At 44.4% G+C, this 13672-nt stretch overlaps 2 protein-coding genes across 2 annotated transcripts; both read right to left on the reverse strand.

Moving 5' to 3' along the window:
• Positions 1-2714: 2714 nt before the first annotated feature.
• LOC122391811 (cuticle protein 2-like) lies at positions 2715-3959 on the reverse strand. The gene is made up of 3 exons (XM_043386105.1): positions 3951-3959; positions 3602-3772; positions 2715-3239 (listed from the first exon to the last, which is right to left on the reverse strand). The coding sequence occupies exons 1-3, from the start codon at positions 3957-3959 to the stop codon at positions 2715-2717; spliced, it is 705 nt and encodes a 234-aa protein (XP_043242040.1).
• A 6404-nt stretch (positions 3960-10363) lies between these two features.
• On the reverse strand, positions 10364-12688 carry LOC122391816. Its single transcript, XM_043386110.1, has 3 exons — positions 12524-12688; positions 11905-12201; positions 10364-11034 (listed from the first exon to the last, which is right to left on the reverse strand). The coding sequence occupies exons 1-3, from the start codon at positions 12530-12532 to the stop codon at positions 10639-10641; spliced, it is 702 nt and encodes a 233-aa protein (XP_043242045.1). The 5' UTR covers positions 12533-12688; the 3' UTR covers positions 10364-10638.
• Positions 12689-13672: the final 984 nt, after the last annotated feature.

Genomic DNA, 13672 nt, shown 5'->3' on the forward strand with positions numbered 1-13672 from the left:
CGGGCATCAATTTGACACCTTCACACCAAATTTCAAGTCTTAGGTCGCCTTAGGTCAGGAGTTATTGAGGTCAAACTGTGGTCATGTTTGAGCAAAAATGAGCAAAAACTATGCAATCTTGAAACGCTCACCAAATCTACAGTTACTAAGCAATTTCAAAGTTCTTTACATGGTCTAGTAGACAAAAAGCGGCACTACAAAACTGCTAACTCGGATTTTCAAAATTATGTGTTTTTTGACCCCTAAAAATTCAAAAATTGATTTTTTTTAGAAAAACTAAAAAAATCCGAATTTCGAAAAACATCGGAATATATGTGATAGTCTCTGCGCTCTTATATATACATACCAAATTTCAGATCGATATCTCGTTTTTTGGCCAAGTTATAGCGAAAAAAAACTGTTCAAAAATGATGAAGTCAAATTTTTTAACTCAATTTTTAGCGATTCTAGACCACGTAGGGCACGACAAAGACCACCATTGAACTCCCCGGGACGAGCTGCATCGAATCGATACCCATTTTATGCAAAATATCAACTTTGAAATTTGACCTAATTTGACCTGACCTTGACCTGACCTTGACCAAAACGTGACCTAAGCTGGCCCCAAAGGCTGCCTGACCCACATAATCGCATTTGTCATGTAAAATGGACCATAAAACATGCATTAAACGACACTTTCATATTATTGTGACCCCCCAGTGACCTGACCTCTGTGACCTGAGTGAAACTGACCTGGTATCAGTGACCTCAAATAGCAAAATATGTGTTTGAAGGACATTTCCCCATTGATGATTTTCAATGAAATGCATTTTACTCGATTTTACAACGCACTTCTTGAAATGCCTGTAAACGGTGAAAATTCGACCTTTGACCTGACCTGTGACGTCATTGGTTTGACATAGGTCAATAAAATTGGGTCACAAGGTATTTCCCTGATAGGGCTATCCAACACGGTTTGCCGGTTGTCGCTAGGTTGCGTGTAGTGATGTCAGTTACGGAAAATTGGAATACCGATACCAAACCAAATGCCAACCAAAACCGTGGAGAAATACCGAAACCAAACCATTTTGGGAACATGAGGGAAATACCAACTTTTTACCGATTTCTTAGCGTCTTATACATTAGTGGGATTCATGATACCAACAAAATACCAAACACATTAGGATTGAAATACCAAATACCAAGTTGGTATCGGTTTGGTATCGGTATACCAAAAACTCGGTATCCGATTGACATCTCTAGTTGCGTGGTTCTCGAGATCTTAGGGGGGGGGGGGCAAATTGCCCCCCCCCCCCCAACAGGGCGCGTTGCTCGGCAGAGTTACGGGGCGCGGGTTAATTGACACTTTTGGAGGGTCACTTGTTCTCGGCATTGACGATTTTGTTTTATTTTCCCCAAAAATTTCGCGTTATAGATATTATAAACATCTTTAAATGATATTTTGTCTTTATTTTATTATGACCTGCAATTTTTGAAACTGGGTAACCTCTGTCTGTTAGCTTCTAGTCAGTTTTCAATAGTTAGGACTGCATTTTCAGCTGCTTTCCGGAGCACGAGTCTGCTGCCGTACAAGGGTCGTTCAAAACGCTGTTAGTCTCGCATGGGTTCGTCCTTCAAAAAAAAAAAAAAAATAGCCACCGTTTTTATTAGATGATCATCATGTTGAACTCATCCTCGCCGACACTTTGCCATGTCATTTCCGACCTAACCATTCCCATTACTCCTGAAGCAGAGAGTTTCTCAGCCGTCCCGATTTTGCGACCTCCATTTTCATGCCTGATCCATGGTCCCAGGTGAACCCTTTTTGTGAGCTCATGAAGGGTCGAAAGTTGTCCGCTTTCACACTTTATTGTAGTCAATAACTCAAATTCAAATGCACTTTGCAGTGCGCTTAGACATTTTAAGCCGAAACAAAATGCACCATCGTCTTCCTGAACCGAAATCAGACATCATTTTCGTTTTAAATTCTTAGATTCGAAATTTGACCTTAGTTTACCCGATAATGTCATATATTCGCTGAAGTTGTCTGAAAATGGCTTTGGATAACACAGACAACACTTTCATGGCAAAACTTTCATTTATGGCCAAAATTGAAACCATAAACATGTGTCACGTGACCCATACATACTAAAGAATTTCAGTGACCTCGATATCGGTACTGTTGACTTTGATATCGAAGGAAGAAGGCAGCCTCTCCGCAATGACGTGACAAGGAGCACGCTGTCTTCAAATCGCCCTGATCTTCGCTTATTGTATCACTTTTTTCAGAACAGAGTCAAAACAAATAAACGATGGGAAACAGTGCTGTGCTGAGGCCCGCAATTCCATATCGCAGAGAAAGAACAAGTGTATTTCAGTTCAGACAAGTATAATAACACGGAACAAAAATGATAGACGAACATCAGCGTCTAAAAAGACGCTGGCGTCTAAAAAGACGCTGATGACTCAGCGTCTAAAAAGACGCTGATGACGGCGATTTAGCCGAAACGCGTTCGTCTATCATTTTTGTTCCTTGTTAAGAAAGAACAAGATGCAATTGTGCGTTCTGCTTGCCAAACAAGAAGCGGTTGCTGAGCATTTGTATTCACTGCAATGCAATCAAACTCGGCAAACGTAATATCCACTGCATTTAACGTCACTAGCTCACTGACTATTGGTAACAACAACAAGGAACAATATTTGGTGTACACCATGTTACAAACAGAAAACAATATTCAGAGCAAAATTACTGGCACGTCGGCGCCGCTGCCACCGAACTGCTGTTTTCCGCTCGACTGCGGGCTTATGAACTGCTGTGGGACGTTGGTGTTTTCCGGCGACTGGCTGGACTCCTGCGTGAACTGCTGAGCCTGGCTGACATCCTGCTGAACAACCTGCTGAGGCTGGAGGAGATCCTGCTGGACCAGCTGCTGGGGCTGGTCAAACAACTGAGACTGGCTGAAATCTTGCTGAGGCTGAGAAAACTGCTGCTGCTGAACGAACTGCTGGTCGTTGAAGATGACGCCCTGGTTCTCAGCCCAGAACAGCTCTGGGTGCTCCTGCCTCAGCTGGGCGTACTCGGGAATCTGAGCCGGCGCCTGCGGCAGATGCGGAGCACGAGGCTGAAAACCTCCCTCGTTGGCCAAGTAGTCGACGCGGTAGGTGTTGCCGTCATCGCCGATGTACTCGTAGTAACCTTGCTGCTCAAGGCTTCCGGTTTCGGGCTGAGGTCCAGGCTGAACCCGGCCGGCCTCCAACATCTGAAGTAAAACAGGACGATAATGATAGTTAGACCCTAAAGCTGACACTTTCGGAGTAATACGGTACCTCAATTAGATATACTTATGCTAATGATCTATGCATATTACACATATAATTTGTCGTATTATTTTTGGAAAGTCGCTAAGAAAAATTTACGCCTTGCAATGAAATTAGCTACCTAAAATGTAATGCTCCTGCCTCTTTCACAGACTCCATGCAAAAAAATATTCGTATATACGAGCATTCAAAATGTTTTTGTTTCCCTACAAAATACTAGTGGTTGAAAGAAAGGCTTATGCACAAACAGATCTAAAATAATTTACTACACCTGAATTGCGATATTTCTCTCCATCCTTCTTACCCTTTGTCCGTCGTCCTGTTCATAGAAGTACTCGTAGTTTCCGACTGGATCCTGTTCATATTTCTGACTGATGATCCGAATCAATGGCTGGCCACTGATGAGCTGTTGCTGGTCGCCTAATTCAAACTGAGGGGCAGCCGCTGCCACCGCCGCCATCATCAGCATACCAGCCTGGGAAGACAAAGCAGAATGCATAATCAATCCTGCAACGGGAACCGTTGGGAACAGACAACGCAAAGAGGCAGGCCTTCCACAGGTAGCACTTTTAAATCACTATCGTTGTGGCACCACACTAAAACGTCACTCTCATGTTTTGATTCTGTACAACCCAACTCGTCACTGCGCTCACCAGTTTCATGTTGTCGCACTAGACTACCCTCGCACGTCAAGCTGACACCTTGTAATGCCCACTCTGAGTCGACACACGTCATATATACCGGCTTATTCGTCTCCGAGGCCAATCCGGACCAGCCGTCCTGTTTCATATTAGCCGTCGCCCCAGCGCGACAGCCGTCAGCGACCAGCCATAATTGACCGACAGGGCCCAATGTGCAGTCATGCACGTGCGTGAGCGAGAAATACTCGTTTAGCAGCGTTGCTGTAACGTTTACGCAGGTGTGAATTTTTGACACTGGTGTTGAGTGTACGAGTGTAAAATAAACGGATTTTCGGGATGTCGTTAAGTGAAAGGGAGACGACTGTGGATGAAGGAATAGTTTGTTGCTCAATATATATGTTACGTTCGCATTTATATTCGCTGCCTATTGCGTTTTGTGCGTTCAAAACCTATGCTCCGGTCTTTCAACATTGCTAAAAGTGTTGACACCGCGCTAGCACTGTCAGCAACCGTGAGCGTTATAAAGGAAAAACACAGTTTTGAAAACTACAATTATTCTGCTGGTCTAATAAATTTGTTTACTTTTATTTCAAGGAAAGCATTGAAAAACTGAATTATAAGACATGGGTCCTCACGCCAGAGTTCCTTCGTTACCGTGACATGAGAGCAGGGTTGTATACGACTCAATCAATAGCAATCAATTCAATCACGACAAATTTGGGAAACCAATCAAATCAATCAAGTCAGAGCAGTTTTCGGGAATTGATTCAATCGACTCAAACGCGACAATGAAAGGAATCAATCAACTCAATCAAACGACTCAAACCAAGACATACATTAGGTTTTTTGCCCCACCAACTTGGAAAAGTGTCCATAGCAGTCTGATGTACCTACCTACCTACCTACCTACCTACAGAAGAAACATAAAAATATTGTCATTTAAAATTATAAATTGCAATGCCATTCAAAGTTTCTATGTATAAGGAAGGCTAGTGATGGACAGGTGGATCATGATATTGAGGTTCAATGGGTAGAATTGGAGCAGAAGTTTCATTTTATGGGTGCAAAATAACCCAGTAGTTGACTTCAACAAACGCCCCTTAACCCAAATCACCACCTTTCACCTAAAAGTTGTCAATTTAATTTTGGCCATATTCCAGCTAAGTCATCAGGCCATCTACCCCGTGTAAAGCCCCTGTCTGTCTCTTATGTGAGTTATGCGGAGCTCTTCTGAATTGAACCCTGAACATAATGAACCTAGCTAGGTTTCATGCCACACTGACACCATATGAATAATGAAAGTGTTGAAAATGTGCTACAAATTTGACAACTTCATTAGGTATGCTTTATGAAGACAGCAGGACAGCAGGTAGGTGCCTACTTACCTGCCTAGATGTGTCACTGGCTACCAACAGTACCAACGAAGGTAGATAGGTTATATGTGAAGAATTCAAAACATTTTATTGCAATACAATTTGAAACTGTTAGGACTGGGGGATAGGGATGAGCATTAAAAATATATTTAAAAGGAAATGGAGAGGACAGGGACTCGGAACCACAGGATAAGTTAAGGAAAAAGGAAGTAGGGAGAATGAAAATTAAAACGCGAAAACGGCACGGTGCGACTGCGAAAAACGAAGAAAACGTTTTGCCAATAAGTATGCTAAGCTCCCGATTGTTAAGACACTAGTCGCGCGACCATTTATGTGTGCAGCCGCTGACCATCTGTGTGGGTAGCCGCTGCAGCCGCTGACCATGTGATCTGGACGGTGCCAAACATCCAAATGTTGAGTGTGGCATGGCATCGGGCCGGACGGCGATGTTTGTCTGTGTTTTTTTTTTCTTTCGCAGAAGGGATGGGAGAGGAGGGATTGTAAGAGCACGGGGACTAGCTGCTTTTTTGTTTTGATCTGAGTTGCGTGCCTTGTCTCTTTATGAAGGTTTCATGTCTGCGTGAAATAAATGTTTTGAAAAAAAAATGCTAAGCTTTTATAAATCCCTATTCTACGTCTTTTGATTTTTTGGTAAGATGACGTCATTGATTATCATGTAGTATGGTAGATCATCATAAAATAAATCGGTTGTACAACACCAATTTCGTTTTATTTATTATTTCATTTGAAATAAAACCACTTAATAATATTCTGTAAAATATTTTAAGGAAAATGAAATATATTAAATATGTTATGCTTAGGCTCTCAGGAGAAAAGGATCAACAAACGTTCTGCTGCAAATTAAACAATGCAGCAAATTAGCTACTGTAATTAGTGAGACGAAAACGGCGCTTTTGTTTCAGTTATTTTTGTAGGGGTTTCAGATATTTATAGAGTTCAGTGGGTTGTTTCTGAGGAGATGTGGAGGGAGATGTGGAGATGTTAATTATTAATTAATCACACTTTATTAGTATATAGGGCCTTGCACTTTATCATCTGGATTAAAAAAAAAAGTTTCCTGCTGAGTGCAGAAAGGTAGGTAGGTGCATCGTCAGGTTCTATCACCAGGATTGGAGCAGTTATTACAGTTAAAAGTCAAAGTTGGCTGTTCATGTTTAGGCCCTGTTCTTTATTTGGCCATCTACCCCATAATTGCAGTTGTGATGACAAGCAGTTTTCAGTGTAGTTTTGTGATCTTTGATGTCATCAATTGGTGTCATTATTTTTCGTCAACTAAAACTTATTTGAACTTTCCATTCAATCGACTCAATCATACGAGTCACTAATTTTCGGGAATCAAATCAGTCAACCAGTCGCTAAAGTCAAACGAGTCAGTCAACCAGTCATCTCGAAAAGTCAATCGACTCAATCCAATCAACTCAAAATATGCGTTGAATCAAATCAATCAATTCAATCGACTTGATTGGTATACAACCCTGCATGAGAGGTCGTTTGTTCCCCAGATTCGCGGCTACTAATTTCATTGTTGTCCCCACGTTTCTTCAATGTCCTTCACGGGCTTCAATGTCTCCACGTTTCTTCATTGTCTTCAATGACGTCCCCCATCGTATGACGTGAGCTTGTGGAAAGCCACTCCATTGAGTGGATCTGGCTCGAATATATCTGCATCTGTATCTGTATCTGTATCTTCAGAAGCGCTCTACCTGGCTAACCTGGCTACCTTGGTGTGATGAATTTTCTACCCAACTCCATCTATTAAACACTTATTTGCGTGTCAACTTAGCAATCAGCGTCTAGTCAGCATACCTATATGGTGCAGTTCTACACGAACGGGTCTGTTTATCCGCTATAACCTGTTCGTGTAGCGTTGCAGGCATTCATTTGACGTGCACAGTGTCTGTTTTTCGCTTGTTCATGGGGTCTTGCGCAAGCAGCATCACCCGTCTGGCCCGCTATGAAAGGGAAGACATCGCCGTCATATGACGCAACGACACCGTCGTTTTTGTCACGTCACCGACGCATCAATGGCTCGCGACCTGTGAGACATGGACCAAGGACACATCGAATCATGAATTCCCCTGTGTGTGATAATTACGCATATAAGAACAGTGAGTAATGAGTAATGACTACTGGATATAGGTACAGAGCTAGCGACGGCGACAGTGTCATGGCAGTATTTTTCATAAATGCCCACTGATCTGTGTCTGCTGTGCTTCCCTCGGCGCCCGGCGGTGCTAGGCGGATGTAGGTAGTTCAGTTGGATTTATAAATAGCCAAAAGACTTATCCTGAGACGTCTCAAAGCTCTGGTATCTTGTGACGTTCTTACGAATCCGCTTTGCAACCGTTAACCCGCGCCCTGCTGGGGGGGGGGTGTTTGAACACCCCCCCTTGTGGTTTTTCGCGAATATCTCAAAAACGGCGGCGCGGAGCGCCGCCGTTTTTGGTACACCTTATCATACATCAATTCTACACATGTTGTGAAAATTTCAGACCAAGGTCATTCAAGGTCAGGTCACCAGGTCACTTGAAGTGACCTCACCTCATAAAAAGTTTCAATGTCTGTCATTGTTACACCGAGTGACCGATCGCTTTGAAACTTTCAGCGATTGCTAAGAGCAATAGCATGTACAAAATGTATATCTCAGAATTTTTATATCGATGACCTAAGGTCAGGTCAATTTTGCGACCTCCCCATTATAAGTCAATGGGAGAAAATTGAAATGCGCCTCTTTTGGACGAAAGACATTATAAACACTTCCAAACACTGAATTACAAGTGTTTTAGACACACTGAACATGAAAATGGTGTCCGTGACCCCTGTTTATGCCCTGAGGTCATCTTGGGTCACGAATGGTATCTAACAGTTTTTTCGCAAATAACTTTTGATAGAGGCATGCTAGAGCGATGAAAACGCCTTAGATGTGTTCAGCTCGACGATACGGATCGACTGATATGCAACATGACCCTTTCCGGTCAGGTCATGACCTTGACCTGAGGTCAAATTTTCAAGTTGACCTTTCAAGGTCAAGTTAAAGTTCATTCGATGCGTCTTGACGAGAGACACACGATGCCGGTAAAAGTAAGCTCGTACAAGGCTTGGGTCAAAAGTTATCGCAAAAAAACTGTTTCAGAAAAAATCGGCTATTTTGGCAGTTTTTGCCCCTGCAGGCAAAACCGTTGAAGATAGGTCAATTCTGAGAGAACTCAGGAAGGGTGTTAATAGGGCTATCGAATGCGCTTTTCCGCTGCGCTGTAGCTCTATTGGTTCCCGAGTTATGCGTTGGCTTCTTGGAAATTTTCTACATTCGACCTGGAAATCGGCGAAATTTTGCCTTCAATGACCTCTGGTGACCTGACCTTTGACCTGACCAAAAAATTGACCGAAGTGATTTCGTCATTATTTTTGACGCTCTTTCGAACGCCGCCTTCCGCGTATCGCTACGTGGCCCAGGAGCCGAGTTAGAAGGGGGGGGTGTTCAAACACCCCCCAGCAGGGCGTGGAGATCCAGGACCCCCAGCCGGGCGCGGGTTAATGTGCATTAATTCGCCCCTTGTCGGCATAGAAAGAAAGGTAAGGAAGGTAAGGGAGGTGCATCTTCTTCAGTGTTAATTAATAAATAGGTATCACAAAAAGGTAGGTGCTGAAAATTGATATGGCTAATAAAGAAACGCCTTTTGGGCAGCACACGTGCGAGAGAGACAGTGACCCACTGGTGCAGGTGCTAAAGTGCAATGCGGGACCTCCAGGCTATCAACTAACTTGTGCGGGTCACTTTTTTAACCGATCAATAAACAGGTCAGGTCAGGTCAACCAGTAGGCGTCGTGACGGGAATTCGTAGTACGTGTCAACCGCCTCTGACAGCTTCGTAACATGTTACGAAGGCACCAAAACTACTTCGTAAATGTTCAAATGGTTGCTAAATTCGAATTCAGCTCCAAAAACTAGCCTAGAAACATGTAAAACTCGAAAAAGTGAACCGAGGTCACCCGAGGTCACCAAGGGTCAATGACCTGACCTGACCTTCAGGTGACCTTGACACCCACCCTAATGCATGGGAGCAACATCAAATCACATGTTTGAACGTTTGAAACCACGAAAAGCTTGCAAACGCGCGGCTAATACGAGCCGACATACGCGGAATCGCGATTCCGGCCAAACATGGTCTCGGAAAAGAGGTCACAGGTCAAAGGTCATTTGGGTCAGAGTCATGAAATTTTCAGGGTAGGTGTAAAATTGATCAATGCGAGGGTACTGAAAGTTTCGTCGCAATCAGCCGCTTTTTACGCGAGTTATTTGCGAAAAACCATGGGGGGTCCATCCGACCCCCCCTACACATGCGAGGGTTAATGATCTGAAAGCAAAACAGTTTATTTATATTTATTGAATGTAAGAAGTCGTAGGACATATCGATCATTTGAGCAGCAAATAATTCCAATGCAATTATGATGCAACTTTTCTGATCATATATGAAATTTTGGAAACTATTGGACGGAAACTCATATATCAAAATATCGTTTGCAAGCTAACAATGTAAATGTATGCGACGTTAGGCGGCACGGGCGGACATCGATAGCAGCGCCTCTATCGGTCACTAGGGAAAGCTGGGCTGTAGGCGACGAAATACCGGCTGAGTTGTCACAAGTTAAATAGGTTTATAGACATCCGTCTTGTGAAAAAGTTGAACTTTTGTCTTCAATATTTCTACAGGCAATTTTAGAAGTGCCTGCACATAGATTACAAAACCGTTTAAATTATTTTATTCACTTCAAGCCTTCCCTATTGTTCTTGATGATGCGGGAACTATTTCTAATTAGTGTTTCTAGCTTAGTAAAAGAACATATTGTGCAAACGATGAAAAAAGCATAAATGGAAGATTTTAAATGCAATTTTCTGTAACAAATAATGGTAAATTCTCTACACATCAAGGAAAAGGTGCATGCTAACTGATAATTTAAAGTTCTTGGGGCCAGCTGGTTTCTTCTTTTCTTACGTCGCCCCAATAGCCGCGAATACACTTGTGATAACGCCTATCGAGCCAATGTATTTTCATCGACAGAGATACACATTACACAATACACGTTTCACAAGCAGCCATTGCTAACGCTAATAGCTGGAGACCACTCAACCTAAATGCAAGAACAAAAAAAAAAAAAAAAAAAACACTGAGCACATGTCACAAGTGCTAAAACGCACGTCTATCTCTTGGCACCGCGAACTGCTTTATGAGCACATCCAAACCACATACGCACATTGCGAAAGAAACAATGATTTAGCAAGGTGTTCTTTCAGTCAGCCTGCGAGCTTAGTTGATGAACTGTCCCAGAACTTGCACCTGCTGGCTGTCAAACTGGTTACTGAATTGCTGGTTATCGAACTGCTGACTGCTGAACTGCTGGTTATCGAACTGCTGGCTGCTGAACTGCTGGTTGTCAAACTGCTGCGGCTGCTGCTGGATGACGGCTCCTCCGTTCTCGGCCCAGAAGAGCTCCGGGTGCTCCTGCCTCAGCTGGGCGTACTCGGGAATCTGAGCCGGCGCCACTGGCAGGTGGGCGGCCTGCGGCTGGAAGCCACCCTCGTTGGCGGTGTAGTCCACACGGTAGGTGTTGCCGTCGTCACCGACGAACTCGAAGCTTCCCTGCTGCTCCAGGCTTCCGGTTTCAGGCTGGGAGCCCGGGGTCGAGCGTCCCACCTGCTCAGCCTGAGGAGCACACAAAACCGCTTATGTCAAACGAGTTGTTTACTGCAGACGAGCATCCTGGAACGTTGGCGCATAGCAACACCAGTAGCATAAAGCTTCACCCGGGACTTTTTCGGAGGGCCAGGATACAAGAGGATTTGGACTTGTGGAAGTATTAGTGATAGCTGGAGGTTTGGAAGGCCAAAAGTTTGCCGAGAAAGCGAAGACTGTTTGTGGTCTATAGCCTACCGCATTCCTGTCGTTGCCTCAAGTATCATATAACTTATTGTTGCATCATTTACCGTGTTTATGTAACTTACTCGTACTTTCCCATCAAGGGTGGCGATAAAACTATGGAATCTAGCGCCTCTGAGGGTGTGAGTATTGCAAAAAGACATCTCAAGTGAGCGAGTCTTACGTCGCATATTTCACACTATTGCCAGACGTGCGACCTCCAAACCTTCTCAGCACAGAAGGGAAAGCATTTGTAAATCCTCACAAGCCTTTGTAAATCTGCACCCGACTGAAACTGGACATCCCATAACGGATGCGCGGCATAGAATTGAGTCGAGAACATATAATGTTTCATTGTTTTAAAGTACACAATTAATATTTCAAGGGTATTTTGATAGTAACGGATCATAAAAGTGGTTCGGTAAAGTCCCCGTTTCTCAATTTTTTTTGGAACTAATGAATGAATGCTTTGTATGGATCGAACTTTGAATCAGGACCGACGGACCGTTAGCATTTGTAGAATGGATCGCTTGTGAAAAACTCTACGATTATGCGTACAATAGACGGAGGCTCCGTGCTTCCAGCAAAGTATATTTCTCAGATATTATTCCCATTACCCGACCGGTAGAATTCGCAGACATTTGTCCAGTATCTCACCTTCGTTCCGTCGCTCAGCTCGTAGGCGTACTGGAAGTTTCCCGTCTGATCCTGCTCAAACCGCGAGTTGACGGTCCTCACTCCATTGTTAGAACCAAAACTCTGTCCGCCGCTGACAAACTGTTGGTTGTTGTCGGTGACGAACTGGCCATCGCTGACAAACTGCTGGTTGTCGCTGACGAACTGGCCATCGCTGACGAACTGGTTGCCGTCGCTGACGAACTGCTGGTTGCCGAACTGGTCGACAAACTGCTGAGGAGCTGCCGCAGCCAGCGCAGCCAGACAAGAGATGACGAACTGAAACAAGATGGTAAAACGTGAAATGGGTAAAACGACGGTCATTATGAGACACTAAATCTTTATAACCAAAGAGCCAAAAATGATTAGAGAACTTTCCGTCTTTGAATACTTCTTTCCGGCGCAGCATATAATGTTTCCTTCGTGACTCCATCCACATTTCATTTCACCTACGTTGAATTACCCCACGAACCAGTGCTGATGCCTCTGATGCCTCTCCCTCTCTCTCTCTCTCTCTCTCTCTCTCTCTCTCTCTCTCTCTCTCTCTCTCTCTCTCTCTCTCTCTCTCTCTCTCTCTCTCTCTCTCTCTCCTTTCACTCACCAGCTTCATAGCTCCGTTTGCACGTGATGATAGAAGAAGCGCTGCCGACCGAAGAGTGATGTCCCTCACATTTCCCAGACGGCTTATAAGGCTGCCCCCGACCTCGACCCGCTGACCGCCACACGCCACCCGCACTGACCGGGTCACGTGACCGTCGGCAACGGCGCGCCGGTGTTACAGTAGCCAGTCACGTGGTTGTCCGAGTGCCGTGACCTGTCTGAGCGGGGGCCGGCGGTTGCGTGGTCGCCCGCGGCAACTGGGCGGGGAGATGAGAGAAGAGTGGACAGACGACTGCACGAAACTGGGGGACGACCTCCAATCGGGTAGCTGTCATGCACCGGTGGCTACATCGCTGCAGCTGATGTCCCGCTTATGAGGTGAAGGTGATGAAATCACACGGTCGGGTCTTCACCCTGTGTCTTCGTGCCGTCGTCCGGTCGATTGTGTTTTAATAACGGAGCTCTCAGTGCAGCTCTATCGCCACCGTGATGGTGATTATTTGTCACAAAGAGAGGTCGGTGCGCTGGTTTGCTCCTCATCTTCGCTCGTTATGAAAACAAAGCCAGTACATTCTTGTATGATGGCAAATAATGCGCGTTATAGCGCAAATCATTCGTGTCCTAATTGAGACACATATCTCTTTGAATGTTTAACGTGTCAAAATTGACATTGTGTTCATGGCACACAGATTGTGCGAATGATTCCTTCCTTCAGGTCGTTAGAGCAGATCTGAATCTAGCTGTCAGTTTCGTTAACCCTCGCTCGTATTGGTGTTTTTCCAGCCGCGAGCGTATACATATGCCCCCCTTCCCACCTGGTTGAGCTAGAGCTTTGTGGAAAAACGAGCGTGTTGCCAGTGACGAGAGAAAGCCGATGATGCCTAATTTTAAGGTCCTAGGTCATTGGTTGACCTTCCAGGTCAGGTCAATAACCCAAAAGTCGGGAAAATCGGACTCGTTAGAACGTCGTAAAGGATAGCTGCACACAGAAAAATATTGACACCGTTAGCGGTGTAATTGCACAGTACATATCTGAGCACTTGAGGAAAGTTAATTTAGTCCCTTCCCCGCTTAAATTACTCGCGCTTCCAAATGAACACCAGGAAGAAGGTAATAGAACACTGTTAGGAGGGTTGGGTGTTTTACTACA

The sequence above is a fragment of the Amphibalanus amphitrite genome, unplaced genomic scaffold (genome assembly GCF_019059575.1).
Source record: "Amphibalanus amphitrite isolate SeventyFive unplaced genomic scaffold, NRLGWU_Aamphi_draft 000456F_arrow, whole genome shotgun sequence".
In the NCBI taxonomy this organism is placed as follows: domain Eukaryota; kingdom Metazoa; phylum Arthropoda; class Thecostraca; order Balanomorpha; family Balanidae; genus Amphibalanus; species Amphibalanus amphitrite.

Excerpts from the sequence above, each read along its gene's own strand:
- LOC122391811 (XM_043386105.1), bottom strand. Across the intron at positions 3,240-3,601 it reads AACAGGACGACGGACAAAGG|ATGTTGGAGGCCGGCCGGGT; the intron begins GTAAGAAGGATG and ends GTTTTACTTCAG.
- LOC122391816 (XM_043386110.1), bottom strand. Across the intron at positions 11,035-11,904 it reads AGCTGAGCGACGGAACGAAG|GCTGAGCAGGTGGGACGCTC; the intron begins GTGAGATACTGG and ends TGTGCTCCTCAG.